The 25,290-nt window shown below is 36.8% G+C and overlaps 1 protein-coding gene across 11 annotated transcripts in view; it reads left to right on the top strand.

Moving 5' to 3' along the window:
- The window catches only part of LOC140194009 (kelch-like protein 29), a 483,953-nt gene that overhangs the window by 379,905 nt on the left and 78,758 nt on the right, over positions 1-25,290 (top strand). For all 11 annotated transcript variants that reach the window (XR_011885023.1, XM_072251316.1, XM_072251314.1 and 8 more), the window contains 3 exons: positions 6,073-6,211; positions 20,507-20,703; positions 24,874-25,133. Coding sequence is in view for 10 of the 11 variants with exons in the window: in XM_072251316.1 (XP_072107417.1) it covers positions 6,073-6,211; positions 20,507-20,703; positions 24,874-25,133 (596 nt within the window). In the remaining variant the exon portion in view is untranslated. The remainder of the gene's footprint in view (positions 1-6,072; positions 6,212-20,506; positions 20,704-24,873; positions 25,134-25,290) is intronic.

Below are 25,290 nucleotides of genomic sequence, written 5' to 3'. Positions count from 1 at the left end.
TTTTCCCTTTTGGCACAGGAAGTTTGTGAACAGTTACTGGAAATTATTTTTTTTGTTTGATTTATCTTGATAAATAGTGATCACATTTGTTTGGAAATGCAGGGAAGTCTACGGGGATGTCAAGCAGGTCATATTGCATAAGAAGTGTTCTAAGGTACTCTGGGTAGCCACTGTCAGCTTTGCCAATAGACTCAAATCTTCAAAGAAATAATTATGACTTTCACTCTTAGACAAGGCAGTATAAAAGATTTTATGCTGAAGTGCTGAGACTGTGAACTTATTGGCATGCACAGTTTATATATACTTATCTCTGAAGTGTCTCAACTGCAGTATGTTGTGCTCTCAGTCACATTTCTAATGGTAAAGAGAGTTGGAGTAACTCTCCTGCAGGTTGTTGTTCTGCCTCACATTATCAAACGGCACACCGTATTTATACTGGGTTGCTCCAGCACTTTTCCCGGGGTTCACACATAGTTTTAATCTCCTCTCCCATTTGCTTCTCTCTTTTTGAACCCAAATCCTTTCATTTCTGGAAAACATTGATCATAGATTGAGGTGCCATTCAAAGCTTTTCAGTGTTTTTCTTCCAAGGTAGTATTTTTTGTGCATTTGGTAAAATCCCTTTAAATTAAACTTGGATAAAAAACTTTAACCTAACAGGTCGGTGGTTGTGTTGGGAAGGACATTTGTGTGGTGGAGACTTTCAGTTTTCTGATTTTTGTTCACACTGAAGTACATGTTCTTGGAATATTGCTGTTATGTCATTGCCTGTCTTCTGGGAGTTCTGTGCCAAATAAAATCCAACTCCAAAGAACTACTGATTCACTTTAATGGAGTGTGATTTATTTGGAGTGATTAATTTGTGACCTCGAATTAGGAAAACGTGTGATGAGGCACATTAATGTGGAACTGAATTTGTTACAACTGTACACCGTGTTACTTGATTAAAAATCTTCAATTTTTGATTAATGATTGAAATAGCACAGATCTGAGAGTTTGACATACTTAAATCTCGGGAAAGTTTTGTTATCCACTTGCTTTCCTCTCCCTATTTTTTCCCTCTTCAGGTCTGATGGCACACCTGTGGTCAAGAGGAGACATGAGCAACCTGCTCGCTGGCCTCTGCTAATATTTTTGAAGGAGTATCTGTTTAACTTCTAATGTTACTCTTTGTCCATTTGGAAAAGTGGTTTTGCCTAGAAATTCCTTCTGAATTGTTGCACCAAATGCAGTATATAGATGCATTCCAACTGAATGTTGTTCATAGGCAGTGTGCATTGCACAAATAAATTATCTGGTACTGCAAAGTGGGAATGAATTTCTAGGCATTTATCTTGACAGCTTAATTTTGGCATTAAGTGGTATAATGTATGAAACTACTGTGATGCACCATACATCAGTGGCTCCAGTGCATTTGTCACCCTCCTTTAATTTTCATAACGTTATTAACATTCAGTGAACAAAACTGAAAATGAGACGAAAGAGATAAAAAGGATTCAATGCAAAAAATATTGAACAAATTATCAGGGAGAGAAAGCTTAATGAAAGTCATCTACTTCCAGTAGAACTACATATCAGATACAGGCTCCACATAAGAGCTACACAAATCAATAAGAATTTGGACAGTCAAAACTTAAATTACTTTAATATTGATGAATGTAAAATAATCCATGTTAGTTTCAAAATGGTAAATTGTACGCATTAAAATAGAGCATGAGAAGAATCATATTTGGAACCAGTAATTACTATTGAAAAAATTATTACTAAGACCAAGGTCAGTGAATCTGAAATATGAACAATGAGTGTTGACAGTACTTAATGATCATTATCTGGATTTGCCCTCCATTTTTGTCATGAGGACACAGTGATATTAAGCTAGGCTCATGTCCTTGCCTGAATTTTGTGATTGATGGAAGACGAAAACTATTGTGTATTAAACAATAACAGTTTTGTTGGTTTCCACAGTTGTGTTTTTAAAGGTGAATCCCCACATATTGCTCCACTTTCTAAATGTTTAGGCAATGTTGTCACAATCAAAGAAAATAGACCATAAGACGTAGGAGCAGAATTAGGCTATCTGGCCCATCGATCATTCCGCCATTCAATCATGGCTGATTCTTTTTTCTCTGACTCCTCCTCAACCCCAGTTCCTAGCTTTCTGCCCGTAACCCTTGATGCCATGTCCAATCAAGAACCTATCAATCTCTGCCTTAAACATACCCAATCACTTGGCCTCCTCAGCTGCATGTGGCAACAAATTCCACAAATTCACCACGCTCTGGCTGAAGAAATTTCTCCATATCTCTGTTTTGAAAGGGCACTCCTCTGTCCTAAGGCTGTGCCCTCTTATCCTAGACCATTCGAAAGGTTTCAATGAGATCCCGCTCCCATCCTTCTGAAATACAGCGATTACAGACCCAGAGCCATCAAACGTTCCTCGTATGATAACCCTTTCATTCCTGGAATCATCCTTGTGAACTTCCTCTGGACCTTCTACAATGCAAGCACATCTTTTCGAAGATGAGGGGCCCAAAACTGTTCACAATACTCAAGGTGAGGCCTCATCAGTGCCTTATAAAGCCTGAGCATCACATCCTTGCTCTTGTATTCTAGACCTCTTGAAATGAATGCTAACATGGCATTTGCCTTCCTTACCACCAACTCAACCTGCAAGTTAACCTTCAGGGTGTTCTGTACAAGGACTCCCAAATCCCTCTGCATCTCAGATTCCTGGATTTTCTCCCCGTTTAGAAAATAGTTCACACATTTATTTCTACTACCAAAGTTCAGGACCATGCATTTTCCAATATTCTATTTGATTTGCCACTTTCTTGCTCATTCTTCTATTCTGCCCAAGTCCTTTTGCATCCTACCTATTTCCTCAACACCACCTACCCCTCCACCAATCTTCATATCATCTGCAAACTTGGCAATAAAACCATCTATTCCATCATCTAAATCATTTATATACAGCATAAAAAGAAGTGCTCCCAACACCAAACCCTGCGGAACACCACTAGTCACTGACAGTCAACCAGCAAAGAATCCTTTTATTCCCACTCTCTACCTCCTACCAATCAGCAAATGCTGTAACCATGTTAGTAACTTTCCTGTAATACCATGGGCTCTTAACTTGGTGAATAAGTTGACCTGAACTTAAGAGATCGGTCCTGCTTTTAAAAATCCTACAAGTATTTGCATTTTGCTGCCACCAGGTTTAAGTGAGTTTTTAATGGCATACTAGGCCTTAATTACTGGCAAAATATCTAATTAAAAAATCTAATTTTATGTAGGGGGATTCTGAGTATTTCAGAATATAATTTTACCACTCTCAATCTTAAAAAAAATGTTTATTTGATGATACTATAAGTTCTAGTCATTACTTAGTCTTCTGTTAAATGTTTAAAGTATTAACTAAAAGTGTGAGTACTTCTCTTTGTGGGGAACTCGAAATTTTTAATATGCTTCCTGTTCGACGAACTTGATAACTTCCTTACAGTTGGAGGCTAGGAACCGTCTTGAATTGATGCCTGTACTGTAAGTGGATACTTTGGGAGATGGGATTTTTTTTTAACCATAGAAATCACAACATCTTTATGGACATCTCTCTCTGTTGTCACATACTTCATTACTTAGCTGCTGACCCTAAACTCCTGAGCACTGGCTTGTAAAGGAACCATGTAGAAACTCTTCTTATTTTTCATCTTCAAGTTTAATTGTCATTCAACCATACATGAATGTGGAAAATGAAACACCGATGAAACAAACGAAAGGACTTAGGGGAAAAATTAAATTATTTTTCCTTGTTACAGAGTAAAAAGATTTAATGGGAATATTCTATCCAAATAAGCAAGAGTGGGGGCTAATTATAAAGGAAAGAAACAGCAAGCTATGGATAACAAAATGAATAAGTTTGTGTGCAAGAATACTGTAGGAAAAAACTATTACATATGGAATGGAATGTTGCTCTTGTTTGAACCTTGCAAAGCTGACATCAGTGTTCAGAATATAATGAATTGAAGAGTGTATTGAAGCTGGAAAAGTAGAGAAATAAGCATAGTCAGATTTAGAATATAGCTAATCCAATGAAAATTGGGATTGGAATCATTAAAAAGGTAAGAAGTGGACTGGAGTTAATTTGAAATGTGATCCTTAGAAAAACTGAGATGGAAATGTTGATTTCTTTTTTGTCATCCCATATCTTTTATGTATGATTGGAATTGCTTGAATTTCAGTCCCAACTGGCACTTCAGCTCAGATTTCTTCACTGGACAAATTCTACCGCTGCACCGCAGAGGTAATTGGTGTTCTTGAAGGAGCCCTTTGTGTTAATGGATTTTTTTTAAAAAAAGGAGAGTAAACTTGAAGGGCAACCTGAGAAACTATGGAGAAGTCACAGGATTATTCAGACCTGTGACTGAATGAGGAGCCCCTATTCTAGGAGGTGGTATTCGAGGCCTGCAGACCACCTGTGCCAAGAAGAATAGTGGAACAGATAGATTATGAAATTTATAATTTACCTAATATTCAGTTGCAATAATTTCCTGAATTTAAGCAGCATAGGTATGGAATGATCTATGGTTAGTTGTGTTAATGATGATATAGTGCACGTGTGTGCTTTTCAAAAGAAAAGAAACAACTTCTTCATAAAGGGTTATTACATTTATCATCTTTCTCAATTTTTTCCATCTAAGCATCATCAGAATTATTTTTTTTACCCTGTCCCCACAATGAAATTGTGGGGACACGGTAGGATGATACATTTTTAAAAGGAGCGTACATTTTTACAGACTGGAGCTTCTCCTATCTATTCCTGCATTAATATCCTGTACCATTGGTTCACTCTTCAGGAGTAATACTGAATACTGATAAAACTAAATAAAGGGCGTAAGTTTCTTGCATAGGTAACTTTTATACAAATGTCTGTGTTCTGTAACTGATGAGAATCTGTCGTTTCCTCCATGTTTAAAAATAAGCCCATTCTAGACATTACTTGGTAATTACATAAGCTGAACGGGTTCACTGGGAGGTGAAATTGGTCTTCAGCAATAGGGCAGAATGGGTGGTGCTGGATCAGAAACCCAACTGATTATCCTCTTCATTACCTTAAAAGGAAAAGAAACATTTAAAATGGATAGCTAATTTACACTGCTGCTAGGGCCAATTTCATAAATTCAAATGAATGGCTGCAACCAGTCGATCAATTTGGCTCTCACAGGTATTTTAGCTTTTAGTATTTGTAAGCATATTTCAATATTTTTCATGAAAACACAATGAATTAAGTTATCTCTGCTAAACATTCTGAATAATTTAAACTTCTGTCTACAAGGCTGTATCAGATCAAATGTTTTATTTCAGTGTAAATGCTTAATGTTTATCAAGTTTCAAACACATAAAACTGATAAGCAATCTGTTTAATTTCAGACATGTTCCATTTGCATTTTGTGCCAAAGTAATAATGTTTATAAATTTAATAACCCCTTTCAAATCAATGATAAATTCTAAATGAATAGGAATATATTTGTTGCTTGACAGTTTTAAAATTCATGAAGCGAGTTTCAACATTTTTAATGAACACTTCTTGTTCCTCCAGGTATATTTTGCTCTAGCCAATTGAGTTCTTAGTGTCTTTTATTTTCAGTATACTGTGCCATATTTCAATGAAACAGTAAGTTCTCAAACTAAAATATTCAGTCTTTTTTTATTTGATGGGGTTGATTCTATATAGTACTTAGTAGGTAATATAAGTATTTTAATTGTTTCATTTTCTCTTCTTGTTTTTCTGTGCTGATACTCATATTGTCTTTTGTCTTTAGTTTTGTTGATGAGGGTAAGTTTTATTTTGCCCTTCAAGTTCTGAGAGGGTTTCTTTAGTTCTTTTGTTTATTAAAGCAAGTGTGTGTGCTTTTTTTGCACATTGTATTGATGAATTTTATTTTTTTGCCATTGCCTTTTATGTGCAAACGTTAACATGTCAGACTCAGCTAGAATTTACCAGGTATTTGTTTCTTTAATTCATTCAAAAATTTCGTCATGGGAACCCTGGCAATGTCTGTCTTCTCTGTTCTGCAGAAATGTTGAAGGAGTTGAACCAGCAGCGCAGAGCGAAAGAGTTTACAGACCTGAAAATAACTGTTGAAGGCAAAGAGTTTGAAGTCCATCAAAATGTTCTAGCTTCCTGCAGCTTATATTTCAAGGAACTGATCAAAAGGTTTGCCTTCCTCAAGCTGTCATCTGGGCCGTTCTTTTGTAGGGTTCATTCGTGTTGCTTTCCTCTCTTGCAGATTTATGAAGATAGAACTTCCTGTCACAGGGCCAGTAGCCATTCCTTCTATCATTTCAGATGAATGTATTTTTAAATTGGAACTACACTTGGGTTTATTTGCCTAATATACTTTTAATTAATAGCTGCTTCAATTTGGAGTGAAGAAATGAGATGTTCCATGACTGAGGACCGTAATTTGTTTAACAAAAGCATGTTCTTTGGAGACTTTTCTGCACAAAAATGCTATAATATTGTCTTAAATTCATTTTTATTTTTTAATTTCTGCTCTTCGAAGAAAGATCATTTTCAGCTATCTGCAGCAATTTGCCAAAAGGTATATAACATAGGATCACCTTGACAACACAAATACTGTATTTCTCTGTACATAACTAGCCAGTGTGAAAGCCTTAATTGGCTTTATGTCAAAAAGATTAGAGCAATTTAGATGTGCTAAATTTTACCAAGTCGTTTTCATGACAAGGAAATAAAATAAAATACAAATCAAACAGTTTAGTAGCTTGAATAGCACTTTATTGTCAATTAAGGTTATGATTTGGCTCATGGGTATCCTGTTATACTATAAGTACATGATTATACAACTAGATCAATGTTATAGAAGCATAAAAATGATTGTAAGGATTTTTTTTCCGTTCTGCGCTGCCAGGAAGTAACTGGACTGACTTTGGCCTTTAAAAGGCCTTCAATTTGTATAGCCATTTTTCGCATGCTTAAACTTCTGTTATCTGGTTCATTTTTCTGTTTCAATGGATATCCTTAGATGCACCTTAATTTAGTTGGACAACATGTGAAAATTACATAACATCAGATCATAGGTCAAAGAGTCTTTCCTGGCATAATATCTATTTATTTCCAAGCATTGCTTCATCAGAAGATTCCTTTTAATCAATATTAAGCTTCTACATCATTCAGTTGTACATCCTCGCAATATATTCATGTTGGCTTTCCTGGGTTTTAGGCAGTTTGCTGGAACTTGGTAGTTCTGTCCTGAAGAGCCAACTAACTCAGCACTTCACCTAGGCAAAAACTCTGTTAATAATTTCCCAGTTCATGCACACTACATGAAATGCAACAGTGGAGATAGAGCTTTCTGAAGTACTTGAGAGGTTACGCTACATCAGCGTAGACCTGGTCCACAATCTGCATTCCCATTCATCTCAGAGGAGATAGAATTATTTGTACTTTTTGTGAAACTTCACATTTTTAATCTTTTCTTTATTTTTAGTCATAAATATCAGTGATTTTAGAAGTCTTAGCAATATTACATTTTTGTTCTTCTGGGAATTATTAACATCATTTAAAAGCCATCTAGTTAAGTGGATAGGTTGGAGAGGTTTAGAGGTCTATAGGCTGAATGCAAGCAGATGGGATGAGCATGCTGGGCAGCACAGTCAGCATGGATGTGTTGGGTCAAAAGGGCATTTCCCATGCTGTTTGACTGTAAATGCTGTAAAGTGTTGTAGCATCCTGAACAGTTCTCCCACCCATCAAATATTTGCGGGCAAGTTTCTATCCCTTCCATATGAATCCCTGCTACTGGTCTGGGAGGGTTTAGGCCCCGTCAGTAAAATCCGGGCTATCCATTTCAACTAAATAATTGATTATTTAGATAGCATGAACACGATGGGCCAAGTGAGCACCAGCTTTGCCATGAACATCATTTTATTACCCAATTTACTTTGTACCAGATTACTTTAAACCTAAGTTAATAAAATGCTCAAATCAAGCAAGATTGTAACTTCACTACAATTTATCTGTTTGTTTTTGCATCATTTACTTGCATTATATACTTTCTATATACAGTAATTTTGAAGTTTAAGAAAATTAAATCATTTCATTTTGTATGTTTTTGGTTTATATTGTCAGTGTACTGAACTGATATTCAATAAGTTACATAAACTGCTGAGTAACATTGAGATTAAATTACTGTATCACATTGTATGCAATTAAAATAATGCCTTTTACTTGACATAATCTTAAAGAATGAACTATTAAGGGTTTTATAAATTATCATTAATTGATTACAGTTAATTAATAAAGATACAGTATATAACACAATTTAATTTGAATCAATATTTTATATTATGCAGGCTATTTACACCACAGCTGAGCCATGAATACTATTTCAACAGACCTATTAGTAATCCGCATTGAAACAAAATTTTATATATAGTTGTCAAACCAAAAGGACTGATTGGTATACCTCCATGTTTATGGAGCTAATTGTACATGTAGTTCAGTTTAAATTGGGGTGACATTGATAATTCCATTAAAATATCTCTAGGTATTTGTTGCAATCAATGACTCTTTGAAATCACTTCAACAGTCCAAGTCTGCAGCTTGCACAGAATCAGTTCATGTCTGCCTTTGGCACCTACATACTGCAGAGATGATTGATGATAGAATTTCACAATCATCGTCTCTTTTTTCCCATTGCCCACAAGATACAATTGATGTCAATAGAGAAGAAATTGTAGTGCATTCATCACCTGAACAATGCTCGCTATAGAATCCCCACTGCCTAATCCTGTGTATTCGACCTGAAATTTAGTTCAAGTAATCTTTTCCACTGGGGAAAAAATAAACTTCACTTTCTGAGAAAGAATCAGTGTTGTTCCTTAGGTCCCTTACACAAAGAGTTAACATTTTAATTCTCTGAAGAAAATCTAAAAATATTGGATGCATAGAGTGGAGATATTCTTCTTGGATACTCCCCAACTGGTAGCAGAAGATTCTAGGAAAATATATTTCCTAGCAGATGGTGTAGATTTGATAGGTTGCCAGCAAATCTAGTGCATATCTGTTAACATGCTATCAGATTATTGCTTCAACTTTGGTGCTTCTGTATGGGCAGTCTGCTTCATTTCTTCTGGTCTTCAACTGACAGCTTGCTGCTTTAGTCTGCTCTGTAATTATTTTTCATTCTCAGTGCAGAAAATCCCACAGTGTCTTAAAAAAAATCATCCACTCTAAAGGCATAGAATCCAAGTCAAAAATTCAATACTGCTGTCAGGATAATAAATCCTGAGAATTAAATTATGATAGCTCCATCAGTTTTGCTTTAATTGCATGTTTTCCTCAATTAGCACCTTAAATCAAACTCTATTATTCCTCTGCCATCTTTTCCGACTTAGCCTCTGCTTTGGAACTCTCAGCAAAAATAACTCATGGTTTGAAAGTTTTATCTGAGGTGTCTGGAAGATGACATCCTTTGTTCAGTCCGTGACAACAACACACAGCCTAGGTTATTCAGCACATACATCAGTTTCCAGTGTGATATGAATGCTAAATTTTCCCACTATTAAAGCAGTCGTAAATTTACTTTTGGAGGCTGTTTGTTGAGTCATAAACCTTGCACTTGAATATATTGTTCTTAGATGTCATTCAAGACTTATAGCCTAAAGAGTGATGACAAAATCATTTCCTCACACTACTTCACTTGGAAACAATACATCTTGAATCACCATAACTTTACAATTTGAACCCTTAGATCCAAAGTTCAAGGTTCGAAGTAAATTTTATTATCACGAGTACATACAGTGGGCATACTCAGCAAATATATAGAATGTAACTATAACAAGACTCAATGAATGATCAAATAGAGTGCAGAAGACAAAAAACTGTGCAAATGCAAATATAAATAAATAACAATTAATAATAAGAACATGACATAACAAGATAAAGAGTCCTTAACGTGAGATCACAAGACCATAAGACATAGGAGCAGAATTAGGCCATTTGTCCAATCAAGTCTTCTCCACCATTCCATCATGGCTGATCCCGGATCCCACTCAACCCCATACACCTGTCTTCTTGCCATATCCTTTGAAGCCCTGACTGATCAGGAAACGATCAACTTCCACCTTAAGTATACGCATGGCCTCCACCGCAGTCTGTGGCGGAGCATTCCACAGATTTACTACTCTCTGGCTAAAATAAATTCCTCCTTGCCTCTGTTCTAAAGGGTTTCCACTCAATTTTGAGGTTGTGCCCTCTAGTTCTGGATACCCCCACCATAGGAAACACCCTCTCCACGTCCACTATATTCAATCCTTTCAACATTCAGTAGGTTTCAATGAGATCCCCCTGCATTTTTCTAAATTCCAGTGAGTACAGGCCCAAAGCTGTCATTGGTTGTGAGACCAGAGCTGTCATAATAAAGATCAATATAACTGGACAATGACTGCTATAATTTCATCACACTTGTGGCAATCTATATCAAACAAAATAACACTGGATCATTGTGAAAGTCAAATTGTCCGAACTCATAAGAATTGTATGTCTGGGAAATGCCAGGAAAAGCAAACTCCAAAGGCAAAGGGCAAACTGAAAAAGATACTCAATGTACTCATAAAAAGCCACTCCCATAACATTGTTCAGCAGTTTGTGTTTGGAGCTGTTTTGGTGTGAGGATGCTTTTTGAAGTACTCACAAATATTCTCCATATAGAATTTTTTTAAATTAGGAAAAATGTTTGAAAGTGCTCTCCTGTTTTTCTCCCTTTTATTTAAAAAAATCATTTATCATCCTCCTGTATTATAAATACTGTACCAGTTAAAGACCTTAGTGAAGAGTTTTAGGTGCCTTTGTCAGTATTGTTATTCTGCAGATAGCCTGATTGATGTATTTCTACTTAAGTGGGCTCAGGGAAAAATAGTCCTTTTACTCTGTTTGATTTATGTACATTTTTTTTTATCTTGGCCTAATAGAAAACTTGTGTTGTTTTATTGTAGAATATATAGTTTCTTATTATAGCACACTCTGTAGCAGAAGCAGTTACATTTCTCTCTCTCTCCTCTCTCTCTCTCACTGCCCCTTTTTATTAGTCAATTATTCAGCTGACTTTGCTTGCAGCGTTTTTCTGATATGAATATAGCAGATTAAAGCTTTCGTGGGACCATCCAAGTATTTTGCCTTGCTTTCGATGATCTATTTAAATGGACTTACTAATAAGAAACAAAAGGTGCTTTGTCTGCAGGATGTTGTTTGGAAAAAAAAGACTTTTAATACTCATGTTTCCCATTACAGCACAAAGTTGAAGCCATCTTAGTATGACTCCTCTTTCTTTCTTCGAGGCAGTGTGACTAATTTAAATGTGACACTGAATGGATAACACTGCTTAAATGGTATTATGGAAAAAAATAATAAACAGAGGTTCCAGGCTTTAGTTTGGAGAAGATAAGTAAAAGCCTCAGTGATTATGATTAGTGTCCATCAAACAGGCCATCTTTGTTTCCTTATGGTATATGAAGTGCAAACATAACAGCATAAAACTGTTGAAACAAACTGGCCAGTTATTTCCTTTCATGTCAGGTTTGAATTGGGTTAGGCAAAAAATATTACTATTGGAAGGATTCCAAATAAGTGCTAGTTTTATGAACTGAAAGTAGCTTCTGTAAATCTGCTTATGTTAAGGCATATTGTTTCTTTTACCATACTTGAGCTTGTGTTGTGTTGGATGGATGTCATGAAAGTAACTTACTGAAGTTTCTGACACAAGTTCTTTGTGGAGTTAAATAATGCATGCTGTTATACTTGGCAATTTGTAAGTGTATGCTGTTTAAATTAAATAGTTTGCATTTGAGGAACCACATATGGAATACCTTTAAAGCTCTGAAATGTGTGTCAACAAGTCAGTCATTTTTCTAAGTAACTAGACTACATATTTGTTACACATGGCTGAACTACAGAGCTATCTTACATACAGTAAATTATAAGGACACCTTTTGGGCATTGACCTGCTGTCTATTGGAAAAAAAATCCATTTCAGCACATGGAAGTAAAATGGATCCTGTAGATTTCAAACTGAGCACCACTGATTTCTTTTGTAGGTGCTGACATTTCATGATGAATGATGATTGATGGAGAGTTTTTTGGTCGTCTAATAGAATAAATTATTTCCATATTCTGAATGCTAGCAATTTATGGATGTAATCTAAACATACTTTTATAATTTTATGGAACTTTGAAATACCCCAATATTGAGAAGTGGTTTGGCAATGATCATGTTTAATTCCCATACTAGACTCAAACATAAAACTTATTCATATCATAGTTCAGTATAAACTGTATATTACACACAGCAGGTAACGCTTTAAGGACCAAAGCAACACTTTCATTAGAATAAAACTTGCACTATCTTTCCTTTCTACTGAAGAACCAGTGTCCAGGATTGAGCTTTATTTGCAGGATGAAAGGATTGACCACAGCTGTCAACATTATTTGTTTTTCCAGTCGTTACTCGTTATCTTTTACTGTTGCATGTTTTATGCTGTCTAGGGTTTGTCAATATGGCCTTCTTTGTGGATTATTCATATGTATTTGTCTGCAAATCATTTTGTTAATCTGGTATGTGTCCAAGTGAATGTGTTCACTATTGCTGTATTCCCTCAGCTGAACTTACCATGTTCCTGATGTTTTCATCACTACTTCACTTTTCATTTTCATCCGCTTTAACCACAGACTTTTGTTTGTAACTAGCATGTGTATTTATTCAAAAAAATGTTGACCTTGAAGATATCTGTGGCCCTCTAAGTTTTAGCATTTCCAAAATATTTGTCAGCCAAAGTTAGTGATCAGTATTTTATATATATTACATGGCTGAAAATATGAGTGGACGTTTGAAAATATTTGGTACTTAATGAGTGAAATCCCCAATTCTTGAAGGATAAATTAGAGACTTGTTCACATGAGTTAATGGTAGATGTATCTCAGAGTAGAAGAGGCAATATTTTGTATTGCAAGTTCACAATTGATCGCTATACTTGAGTTATTTCAAGGATGGAGTTTCAGCGGAGTCTGGGGAAAGAGCAGAGGTGATTATTGTGAAAAGTGTCTTCCCATTTATTCAACTGCTTCAGCTGATAGATATTAATAGCTATATTAGAAATTCTGTCCTCATTAAAAAATAGTAAGGTGGAGAGCTTGGGGAGGCTCCTGAACTGACTGACAAAACGCTAATCACTACTACAGTTAAGCAACACTACCACTCTGATCACTTTGCACTAAAATGGACTTGCTTTTTTTCTGTCTAATTGTTTTTTGTGTATAATTGATACTTAATTTATGATTTTCTTGTAAATGCTGCTTACATAATGTTGTGTACCTGTGATGCTGCTGAAAGTGATTTTTTTTTAAATTGCAACTGTACATATATGTTCTTGTCCATATGGGCAATAAACTCCAGTTTAACTTTGAAAAACATTCCTCGTACCACAGTGTCACAACTGTATTAGTCCTCATTTTTCACTGTGTTTCCATTACAAATATCATTTCACTTCAGTACAAAGTAACAAAAATCAACATTAAATCACTATTGGAAAATTACAAAAAATATGTATTACAACATTACTAAGATATTGTGTACAAGTCGTGAAAAATTAGATCTCATTAAATACTCAGCGATAAATGAAATATTTAATTAGATAATATATTGACAGGTTAATTTAAGTTCAATGCTTCTCTGTTATTAGGTCTCCCACACCTCAATAAATGCAGTTGTTACGTTGCTGCCTGTAACTCATCCTCTATGCGTTCAAGATCTGGGATTGTTTAATGTCATTTCCTGTACAAATATGTTACTCCAGATCGGCTGCAGCACAAAAAAACCACAAAAGATAATGAACACAATGATAATAATAACAACAAAACACAATAAATATACAGTAAATTCATAAGATAGCTTATATGCATAGATTTATTGTATGTCTATAACGTGACATTAAGCTTAGCAGTGTCCATACCATGTAACAATTACAGCACAGAAACAGGCCATCTTGGCCCTTCTAGTCCGTGCCAAACTCTTACTCTCACCTAGTCCCACCGACCTGCATTCAGCCCATAACCCTCCATTCCTTTCCTGTCCATATATCTATCCAACTTAACTTTAAACGACAACATCGAACCTGCCTCAACCACTTCTGCTGGAAGCTCGTTCCACACAGCTACCACTCTGAGTAAAGAAGTTCCCCCTCATGTTACCCCTAAACTTTTGCCCTTTAACTCTCAACTCATGTCCTCTTGTTTGAACCTCCCCCACTCTCAATGGAAAAAGCCTATCCACGTCAACTCTATCAATCCCCCTCATAATTTTAAATCCCTCTATCAAATCCACCCTCAACCTTCTACGCTCCAAAGGGTAAAGACCTAACTTGTTCAACCTTTCTCTGTAACTTAGGAGATGAAACCCAGGCAACATTCTAGTAAATCTCCCCTGTACTCTCTCAATTTTATTGACATCTTTCCTATAATTCGGTGACCAGAACTGTACACAATACTCCAAATTTAGCCTTACCAATGCCTTACACAATTTCAGCATTACATCCCAACTCCTATACTCAATGCTCTGATTTATAAAGGCCAGCAAACCAAAGGCTTTCTTCACCACCCTATCCACATGAGATTCCACCTTCAGGGAACTATTCACCATTATTCCTAGATCCCTCTGTTCTACAGCATTCTTCAATGCCCTACTATTTACCATGTATGTCCTATTTTGATTAGTCCTACCAAAATGTAGCACCTCACATTTATCAGCATTAAACTCCATCTGCCATCTTTCAGCCCACTCTTCTAACTGGCCTAAATCTCTCTGCAAGTTTTGAAAACCTACCTCATCATCCACAACACCACCTATCTTAGTATCATCTGCATACTTACTAATCCAATTTACCACCTCATCATCCAGATCATTAATATATATGACAAACAACATTGGACCCAGTACAGATCCCAGAGGCACACCACTAGACACTGTCCTCCAATCTGACGCACAGTTATTGCCCCACTACTCTCTGGCATCTCCCATCCAGCCACTGCTGAATCCATTTTACTACTTTGATATTAATACTAATACTAATGATTGAACTTTTCTACCTAACCTTCCATGTGGAACCTTGCCAAAGGCCTTACTGAAGTCCATATAGACAACATCCACCGCTTTACCCTCGTCAACTTTCCTAGTAACCTCATGAAAAAATTCAATAAGATTTGTCAAACATGACCTTCCACGCACAAATCCATAAGGTAACTGACAAGAAATAATAAAGTAGTGGTGTTTGAGGGTGCAGAAGGGTGGGTTAAGGGGTGGAGGTGTTGATCAGCCTTACTGCTTGGGGAAAGTAACTGTTTTTGAGTCTGGAGGTCCTGGTGTTGATGCTGCATAGCCCTTTCCTTGATGGGAGTGGGACGACCAGTCCATGAGCAGGGTGGGTGGGATCCTTCATGATGTTACTGGCCCTTTGCTGTCATTTTTCTGTATATCCCCTTGATAGTGAATAGGCTGGTGCCGGTGGTGCATTGGGCAGTTTGGCTACATGTTGTAGAACCTTCCTGGCTACTGCAGTGCAGTTTCCATACCCTTTGGTGATGGAGCATGTACGAATGCTCCCTGCTGTGCATTTGTAAAATAATGTGAATATGGATGTTCAGCCTCCTCAGAAAATAGTGGCATTGGTGAGCTTTCCTGACTGTGTAGGATTTGTTCTGGGACAGTGAGAGCTTGTGTGAAGTATGCATTCCCTGGAGTTTGAAGGGGAGCATGAGTGGTGCAAGTTCTCCTGATGTTGATAACCATCTCCTTTGTCTTGTTGGCATTGAGAAAGAGGTTATTTGCCTGGCACCAGGTCTCGAGCTCTTCCACTTCCTCTCTGTAGGCCATCTCATCGTTGTTAGTGTTGAGCCTGACCACCGACAACAAACAGGAAGTTGCTATAAGCCTGTCCTAACTTCATAATGTCTATTCTGGTCACTGGGAGCGCCAGTTACATTCTGTTCTTTTTTTCTGAATACATTGTCATTTTTTAACATAATTTTAATATAGAATTTTTATTGTTTAATTTTTATGCTTTCCTTTAAACCCATGCTTACCAGTGAGGAGTGAATGCTAATTTTATGGATTTAACATTTGTAATTAAGTAATTAATTAATATTCCATTAGTTACAAAGTACGTCAGGTTGTTCTGAACAAGGTGTTATATTTGTAAGCACTAGAGATTCTGCAGATACTGAAAATCCGAAGCAACACACACAAAATGCTGGAGGGTCGCAGCAGGTCAGGCAGCGTCTATGGAGGGGGATAAACAGTCAATGTTTTGGGCCGAGACCCCTCATCAGGACTGGAAATGAAGGGGGAAGAAACCAGAATAAGAAGGAAGGGGAGCAGAAGGTATACGAGCTGGTAGGTGATAAGTGAAATTATGTCAGGGGGAAGGTTGGTGTTTGGGGTGGGATGGAGGGGGGTGAAGCTGGGAGGAGATAGTGGAAGAGGTAAAGTGCTGAAGAAGAAGGAATTTGATAGGGGAGGATAGTGGACCATGGGAATAAGGGAAGGAGGAAGGACACGTACTGATGTGATAGCAGGCTAGAAGAAAAGAAAGGATAAAGGGGAGCCAGAATGGGGAATGGAAAGAAGAGATAAGGGTGGACGGAAAAATTACTGGAAGTTAGACAGAATATAAGGTGTAACTCCTCCAACCCGAAAGTGGCCTCATCGTGGCTATAGAGGAGGTCACGGACTGACATGCCAGAAGGGGAAGTAGAACTAAAAAATGAGTAGCCACTGGAGAAACCTGCCTTTTGTAGCAGGCAGAACGAATGTGCTTGTTTAACACCATCTCCTAATCTACGTCTGCCTTCATCGATGTAGAGAAGGCTGCACTGGGAGCACTGGATACAGTAGACAACCACAACAGACTCACAGGTGAAGTGTCTCCTCACCCAGAACGACTGTTTGGGGCCTTGACTAGTGATAAGGAATCAGAATTGGGTTTACTATCACCGGCTTGTGACGTGAAATTTGTTAACTTAGCAGTTCAATGCAATACTTAATCTAGCAGAGAGAGAGAAAAAAAATAATAGTAATAAATAAAATAAAACATAATATATAAACAAGTAAATCAATTACGTGTATTGAATAGATTTTTTAAAAATGTGCAAATGTAAATACTGTATATTTTTTAAAAAGTGAGGTAGTGTCCAAAGCTTCAATGTCCATTTAGGAATTGGATGGCAGAGGGGAAGAAGCTGTTCCTGAATTGCTGAATGTTTGCCTTCAGGTTTCTGTATCTCCTACCTGACGGTAACAGTGAGAAAAGGGCATGCACTTGGTGCTGGAGGTCCTTAATAATGGACGCTGCCTTTCTGAGACACCGCTCCCTGAAGATGTCCTGGGTACTTTGTAGGGGCAGGAGCCGTAGGAGCAGGTGTGTTATATTTGTGCATTGTTTCTAAGTTGTTTGAATTAGCATTGTGTTAGGATGCTAAGGGGTGACCTTTATAAGCATATACAGTCATAGAAGGCATAGGTAAAGTGGATGATCTCAGTCTTAACAGGGTAAGGAAGTCTAAAACTAGAGCAGATCAATTTAAGATAAAAGGCAAAAGATATAAAAGAACCTGCTGGAAACCTTTTCCACGCAGTGAGTGGTAGGTATGTGGAAAGAGCTGCCTGAGGAAGCTAAAGAGGTTTAAAAGATACTTGGACTGGTACTTGGAAAAATGTTTTAGAAGGATATGAATAAATGCAGGCAAATGGGACTAGCTTGCATGGACATATAGGTTAGAATGGATGAGATGGGCTGAAAGCCCTGTCTTCATGCTGTATGATTCCATGACTCAAAAATTTTTGTCGTTAATCTGTAAGTGAACAAAAATCCCCAAATAAGAATTTAAATTCAAAAGGGTTTTTGTTTATTTTTCTGCATGCTTTGTTTTGGATCTTGTGAACTCAACATTCTAGCTCTTACTTAAAAATAATTTAAACATCTCCTTGGGCCCTCTACAAAATGGTTATCAGACATATTTTGTGGCCAACACACAAACTGATAATGAGCAGCAATGTTTTTAAAGGAGGAAAGAGGTGTGGTGAAACTCAATGAGGGCTATGGAGGGTGAAGACTGATTTGTGAAAAGAGTGATTGGAACGAGGGATGTACAAAAGGTCAGCAGATGGGTCAGGAGGAAGATGATAGGAGACAAATGGCACATGGAGGCATGCTTGCCCTCAAATCCTCCACCCCCCCCCCCAAATGTTCTGGATATACATACATCTTCATGTATGCTTTTGTAGTTAACATCCATCCAAAACTTATTTAAATCCCTTTGCTTATCCCAGGGGACAATATTTCGAATAGTAATATGGCCTCAGAAGGCCACCGATTCAAAAAGCTTCAGTGGCTCAGTTGAAGCAAGGAGTGTGTGGAAAAGGAATAGAAAGGTGTGAACCTGGAATGGTTAGGATTGTTTGGGTTTTGCTGATCTCTATGTCAGAATGTCTGCCAATGGCTATAAATGAAGAAGCCTGTATCAAGTATAATCCAGCATAGCATATGTCATCATCTCAGATGGAAATTTGGAAAAAGGTTGGATAAAATTCATACACCAAGCTCAACCAACAGAGCGTAAGAATTATAAATCAGACTTGCACTTGTATTACATTTTGATGTGAGTAGTTCATTAAAGTTTGATTGCCTTTGACTTCAGTGGATACTTAGTTTTAAGTTTGGTGTGCAATAATGATTCGATATTATTTACTTTGTTGGGAAAGTGGTGGAAGGGTTGTCTCTTATTCATTTTTCTACAATACCTATAATCCTGGACTGTACAAAGTTCAAGAAAAAAAGGAACAGGGAACTGGATTTTCATTGTCCATGATTTATAGGGCAATCTTAATATGAAAATGATGGACTATGGAGCTCCTATAGCACAAGCCCAATACAGTATTCTTAATGATGTGAAGAAGCCATTCAAACCTTCTTACCTTTGGGCATCAAAAAAAGATTTGATTGCCATTTGTAGAACTTGCCAGCATGAACCTAGTCCAGACTGAAGACTTAAGGCAAGCACTCCATTGAAAATGTTTTGCAGCTTCACCTGGATCTCCCTACTGAGTACTTTATTCCATTTGTCTGCCATCCTCATCTCCACCTATGGCCAGCTTCAGGCTGTAAGTTATCTCATCTGATTCTCCTATTGTCCTAGGTTCTGCTAGTAATGATGGAGGTTCCCATGGACCAATGTAATGACCCAGAGCTGAAATTGTTGGTGATGCCATGACTTGGAGGAGCACAGTATATGCGGATTCCCAGTTATTTCTTAAAATGGTTTCCATCTGGTATATGTGCTACAATATAAACAAGCTGACATCCATTAATATTACTTTCTTCTTTACATAGAATCCCATTGTCCCACAATTTCTCTAAACAATAATGAAAGATCAGAATTGTCATAAAATTTCTATATGGCACAACATAATATTATATAATTGTGCATAATTTGCTGCCAATAAAACCAGTGTGTAGTTAAATCACAATTGTTTAATCTTACAAATTATATAGTATATTTAGAAATTAGAAACCAACATAGTTTCCACATATCGCTTTCATAAGGAAGAAGTAGATTTAGTACAGAAATAGTTGTGATTTTACTTATTCTAAGCATTTAGATATTCATGGATCCATTGTTGCTTTGACTAAACATTGCTTTATGTGACCTCTGTAAGGTGCTAATGTGACATTCTGTCCAGTTCTGTGCATGCAAAATAAAAGGAAACATCGGACCTGGAAACCAATTTCTGTTTGACCTGGACACATGTTTGAATAGCTGCAGTTAGGAGCTGCTGAATCACTTCTGGAGACTACATCTTTTTTCCTTTAAGTGAAGCAAATGTTCCTTCTTTTTAAAACAGGATTAAACCTTTTTCATTTGCAGATGCTTTTGAAATGAGTTTGATGTCAAATTCTGTCTTCCTTTATCAGTGGAACTAATGTAAATTTAAGATACAGGACTGTTTGAGACCTCGGTGTTTTGCTTTATTCAGGGGAACAGACGGCCTAGGCCACAGTCATGGAACTCCAATAGGATGGCTGCTGGCTTCCTGTGGCAGAACTAGTCCTTTTCCCCACCTTTCTGCTTTAACCATTTTGTCTCTACCTACTTTCCTCTATTTACAAATTTATGTCATTAGGGCTTCGCTTTCTGTTTATGAACAATTATTTTATCTTTTATCCTTAAGCTGTCGTTCCATTTTCAAATACATTTTGCATGATGATGTGGGTTATTTTTTTCTTGTACTGGGTGTTGCTTACTCTTTCTCTTTCAGCTCACTTTGTTTTAAATTATTAGAGCATTTTAGTGCACAGTATGTGGAATGAAGCCACCTTTCATTGAACCGTGGAAGTAACTGTAATTGGCTCTAATTTCTAATGTATTGCCTGATGTTGCCAGGGCTTCAAAGGATAACAAGAATGGACAGAAGCTGGAGTTGACGATTTCAAACATAAATGCAGATATCCTGGAAATGCTGCTGGAATTTGTTTATACTGGTTCACTCATCATCAATTCTGGAAATGCTAAAACCCTGCTGGAAGCTGCCAGTAAATTTCAGTTCCGAACCTTCTGCAAAGTTTGTGTTTCATTTTTAGGTAAGTAAATTATTAATACTATTAATGCAGTTATTTATTTTTCATGCAGTGAACATTGTCCTAGAAACTCAACAATTTGCCTGGTTTGTAACAGAGGAAACAAAGTGGTTCCAGATCCTGGTCACGTTTCTCACCTACAGATTGATAAGATGAGGTGGGAGCAGAAGTAGGCCATTCATCCCATCAAGTCTGCTCTGCTGTTTCATCAAGGCGGATCCATTTTTCACTCAACCCCATTCTCCTGCCTTCTCCCTGTAACCTTTCATGCCTAAACTAATTAAGATCCTATCGAGGCCTCCGTCAGTCAGAGTTGACCATGGATATTGCTTCCTAGCTGCCTAGATACGCAAACCTGTGCAGTATAATATGGAGAGCAAGCTGTTACCCATGTAGCAAGCGCCCCCTCTCCACACATCTGATGAACCCAAAGAAACAGCAGAGATTGGTACAGTTTGATACCAGCAGCATCACAGGAGTTGCCAGTCAGATTGAACTCAATGTAGGTCTGCTTTAGGGTCTCCAGCTTTTTCTCTCTAAGTTTACTCATGTTTCCTTTATTTTTTTAATAGTTGAACAAACCAACCATTGCTCTGAACAGGAAATTTTTACATGGTCTGAAAACTGTGGAGCATTTTAAATGACTTTTTTGTAATGTGCATACTATGAATGTTTACAATAAAGATTGAAAAATTTTGCATCCAGATGAAAGGTACTTCCTAATCCTCTTTAGAGCATCATAACTTTCTACTTCTGACAGGCATAATATCAAAATTAAAACTTTTAGACTAGATGACGTGGGTGTTCAGCAAGCTGGCCATTTATTAACAATGAGTTACCAACTTCCCTTCTGCATTAATTGTTACAATTTGTAACGGTGTTGTAACTTGAAACACTGACAATGTAAATGTTTTATAGTGAAGATTGTGGTACTGGCTCACTCATCATCAGTTCTGGAAATGATTGCTTAGAAAATTTACGTGTTATATTCATTAACACATAATTAATAACAGGGTACTTCACAATTATATTAACATAGATTCAAAATTGTATTAGCATAGTTTCAAAATTCCAGCTGTGCAACAACAAAGGTTATGTACACCAGAGCATTTCAGTTACTGTGCACCTGCGTGGTTTAAAGAGAACAATGCCCTTAGCACAAGCCATAAAATTTTAATGAACTTTTCAAGATGATAACAATATGTTTTCTGGTATTCACAAATAAATGCAGTTGATTCTGGTTAATTGGGCCATCAGTTAATTGGGGCAGCCACTTATTTGGGACAATTCTTAAAGAACAAAAACTAATTGATAAAATAGCCTCGTTTATTTGGGACACTATGCTCTTTAATTGGGACAGGACACTGGTGCTGAATAGTCTCTTAACTAGCATCAGTTGCATGCATTTGTGAGGCCATTAAATACTGCACCGTGCCTAGTGCGAAAGCTTTTAAATAATGTCAAGTTGCACATGCTTGTGTGATGCTATCCATTTAGGCCAACAGATGCAGTGCAGTTTGGCACTGATAGTTGGTGAGAAATATGCAGTAAGACAATTCAGAACTGTTTTGTTCACTGTGGTTTTAAGTATTCAAAATTGGAGATGCCAGAAATGGCCAGGAGTGAAAATGAAATAATTTCATTACATCAACAAGTTGGGAACTATGAAGAATTTGAAGGTATCAACAATTATTTTGAATGTTACACTGAAAATGAGGATTATCCATTATCTGCACTAGCTGTAATGGATAATCCATTTTGTTCACTTACAGTCAATCAGAAGAACTTGGCAGCGCACAGCGGATGAATTCCTCTGTTGATAATTATTAGGAACTAATACAGTTTTATAGTACTGTAGTTACTAATGGTAGTGTTCTAATTTGTTCTGTATTTCATTTAATTACAAAATCTGTTCCTTAGTTTGTCCTTTTTTATACCTTTTAAACTATTTCCAGGAAACTTCCACTAACTGGGACAGCTGCTTAATTGGCCCGACTGTAGTGGTCCTAATTTGTCTCAAGTAACCAGACACCTCTGCAGATACAATATAGGTTTCATTAATTTAATTATAGAAACCCTTAGAATAAACTTGGATAATATTCAATTAAATGAAAGCAAATATATTCAGAGTAATATAACATGGGTAGCTATAGAAAACACACATTCCTGACATGGTAAAGTTTGTTTACAGACAGTTCTCAGTAAAAGAAATTGTGCGTGACCTGTTAAATCAATTATCTCATTTGTTCTACATTAATTGAATTATTCCAAGGTGCAACTCATTTTGCAGAAAACTAACGGTTTACTAAATCTGTCTTTATATTGTTTCCTCAATATAAAATATAGCTCTAAAATAGGAATACTACCTGATTTAAGTGGAGTTCGGGTATCTGCTATATATGTATTTTGTTAAGTACAGCTAACGTCATACACTTACTGAAACAACTGAGCAGATACTACTGCTGTACTGTCAATTACAGATATATTTCTAGTGAACTGTTTTCAGCTAGAAGTCCTCATCTCCCTATAATGGACCGTCCACAGTGGGTGGGACTACCGTGCATTTATCCATAGTGTTACTGTTTCTTGATGTGCATTACTGTTATTTTTGTGTTGCCAAGAAACACCCCTTATTTACTCCCTTTCTACACTTGATCTATAATGTTGAAAAGAAACTTGCAAATGTAATTTTAAACACTAAGTTAACTTTATTGACATTTTGCAATGGTTAAATTCATACTTATAAGTAACATAAAAACAAAATATCAGATCTTCAGCAGATCAGCCAGAACTCTTGAAGGGACGATTACAATTAACGTTTTAGGCTGATGATCTTTCATCACATTGTAATATAGGCCCACTTCAACTTGGCATCAATTTAAGTGATACCTTCATAAACTTTCTTGACCCTCTGCCAGTCTCCTGCCACATAAGAGCATTTAAAGGCCATTCTTAATGCTTCCTGTTAATACTTTATTGTCGCCAAACAATTGGTACTAGAACGTACAATCATCACAGTGATGTTTCAGAATGGACTACAATCCCAAACAGTGTGAGATTCAAGGACTGTTGTTGAAACCACTACAAAAATACAGCACAAATGAGCTACTTATGTTACCCATGAAAGATTGTTTCGATTTCAAGCATGCTAGGCTGGAATCCTTCCGAGTGAAAGGCTGTATTTTCTCTCAGGATGAGAAATAACAAATTCAGCACAGAATATAAAAGTCCTTCAAAGCTTGTGGGCACTGAGTTTTAATAGTGCTTTTTCATTTCATCTGCTGTGGTTGACTAACTCTGTTTCCTAATAATATTCACTTGCTTTCACTTAGGGGGAAAAAGCTGAATAGTGATTAAATTGTTTTTTTAGTGATCCTGTATATGTGGAGAAGGAAAGATTAGTAATACTTAAACAGCAATGCTAATAATGACCAAGGGTAAATGAAAGACATGCTGAGGGTATCCATGAGGCTTCATGAGTGGGACCAGTTCAAATATGTAAATCTTCAGCTGATAGTTCACTTAGCAAAATAATATCATCCAAAGCATACCTAACAGTAGTCAATTGATCTTGAGGGTAATGTTAACATTCAGTCACATGGGTAAAGATCGCCAAACATATTCCGCTGAAGTGGTTAATAATAAGAATAACTTCCAGGTTATTCTAATGTAAGTTATTCTAACAATATTGCACCACCACCTTATGGCATGGTATTTTGTTGCATAATCACAATCCCTCCTTCAAAGATCTTATTTACTGGAAAATTCCTCTTCATTGTATCCCTCAAATTATTACGACTTGAATTTTGTGCAGAAGACTTTGAAACAAATTTGATGGAAGGAACAGATCATGAGAGTATTCCTATTTTGAATAGTTCTTGATAATTATTCCCTATAAAGCTGTACTTGAAAGTAAGTAGCACACTCAGCCCATAATATAATGCATTCACCATGAGTGGGACATGGTGTATAACTCTATATTGTGCATGTCTTTATCAAAACTTTCACAATGCTACTGTATGTCTGAAACATCATCAGCACCATGTTCTAACAACCTTGGAAATGAAGTCTCTAGAATGAGTATGGGCTAAGTGTTCATGTTCAGTGATATGAATTGTGCACTTTGGTTAATAGTAGGTTCTCACAACTCTTGACTTGTGCTTATTCTTTCAGAGAAACAACTAACAGCTACCAACTGCCTAGGAATCCTTGCCATGGCAAAAGCCATGCAGTGTAATGAATTACACAGTATGGCAAAAGCCTTTGCCCTGCAAAATTTTCCAGAAGTAACAGCTCAAGATGAAGTTCTGAACATCTCAAAAGACGACCTTATTGCTTTTCTTTCTAATGACAGCCTGAACACAAAGGCTGAAGAGCTTGTATATGAGGCGGTAATTAAATGGATTAAGAAGGACCCATTGAACCGAACGCAGGTACACTTCAACTATGAAAGTAATCTATATTTCTGTATTCTACAGCATTACTTATTTGCAAAAATCTAGAAATTTAATTGGAGACTATTCCTTTGTTGTACTTTCCATCAATTGGCTCTCCAATATCCAGCTTTAAAGATACCTTCCTTAAATGTCT

This window comes from Mobula birostris, chromosome 2 (genome assembly GCF_030028105.1).
Source record: "Mobula birostris isolate sMobBir1 chromosome 2, sMobBir1.hap1, whole genome shotgun sequence".
NCBI lineage: Eukaryota > Metazoa > Chordata > Chondrichthyes > Myliobatiformes > Myliobatidae > Mobula > Mobula birostris.
Note: the sequence above shows the minus strand (reverse complement) of the source record. Positions and strands in the feature narration are given on the sequence as shown.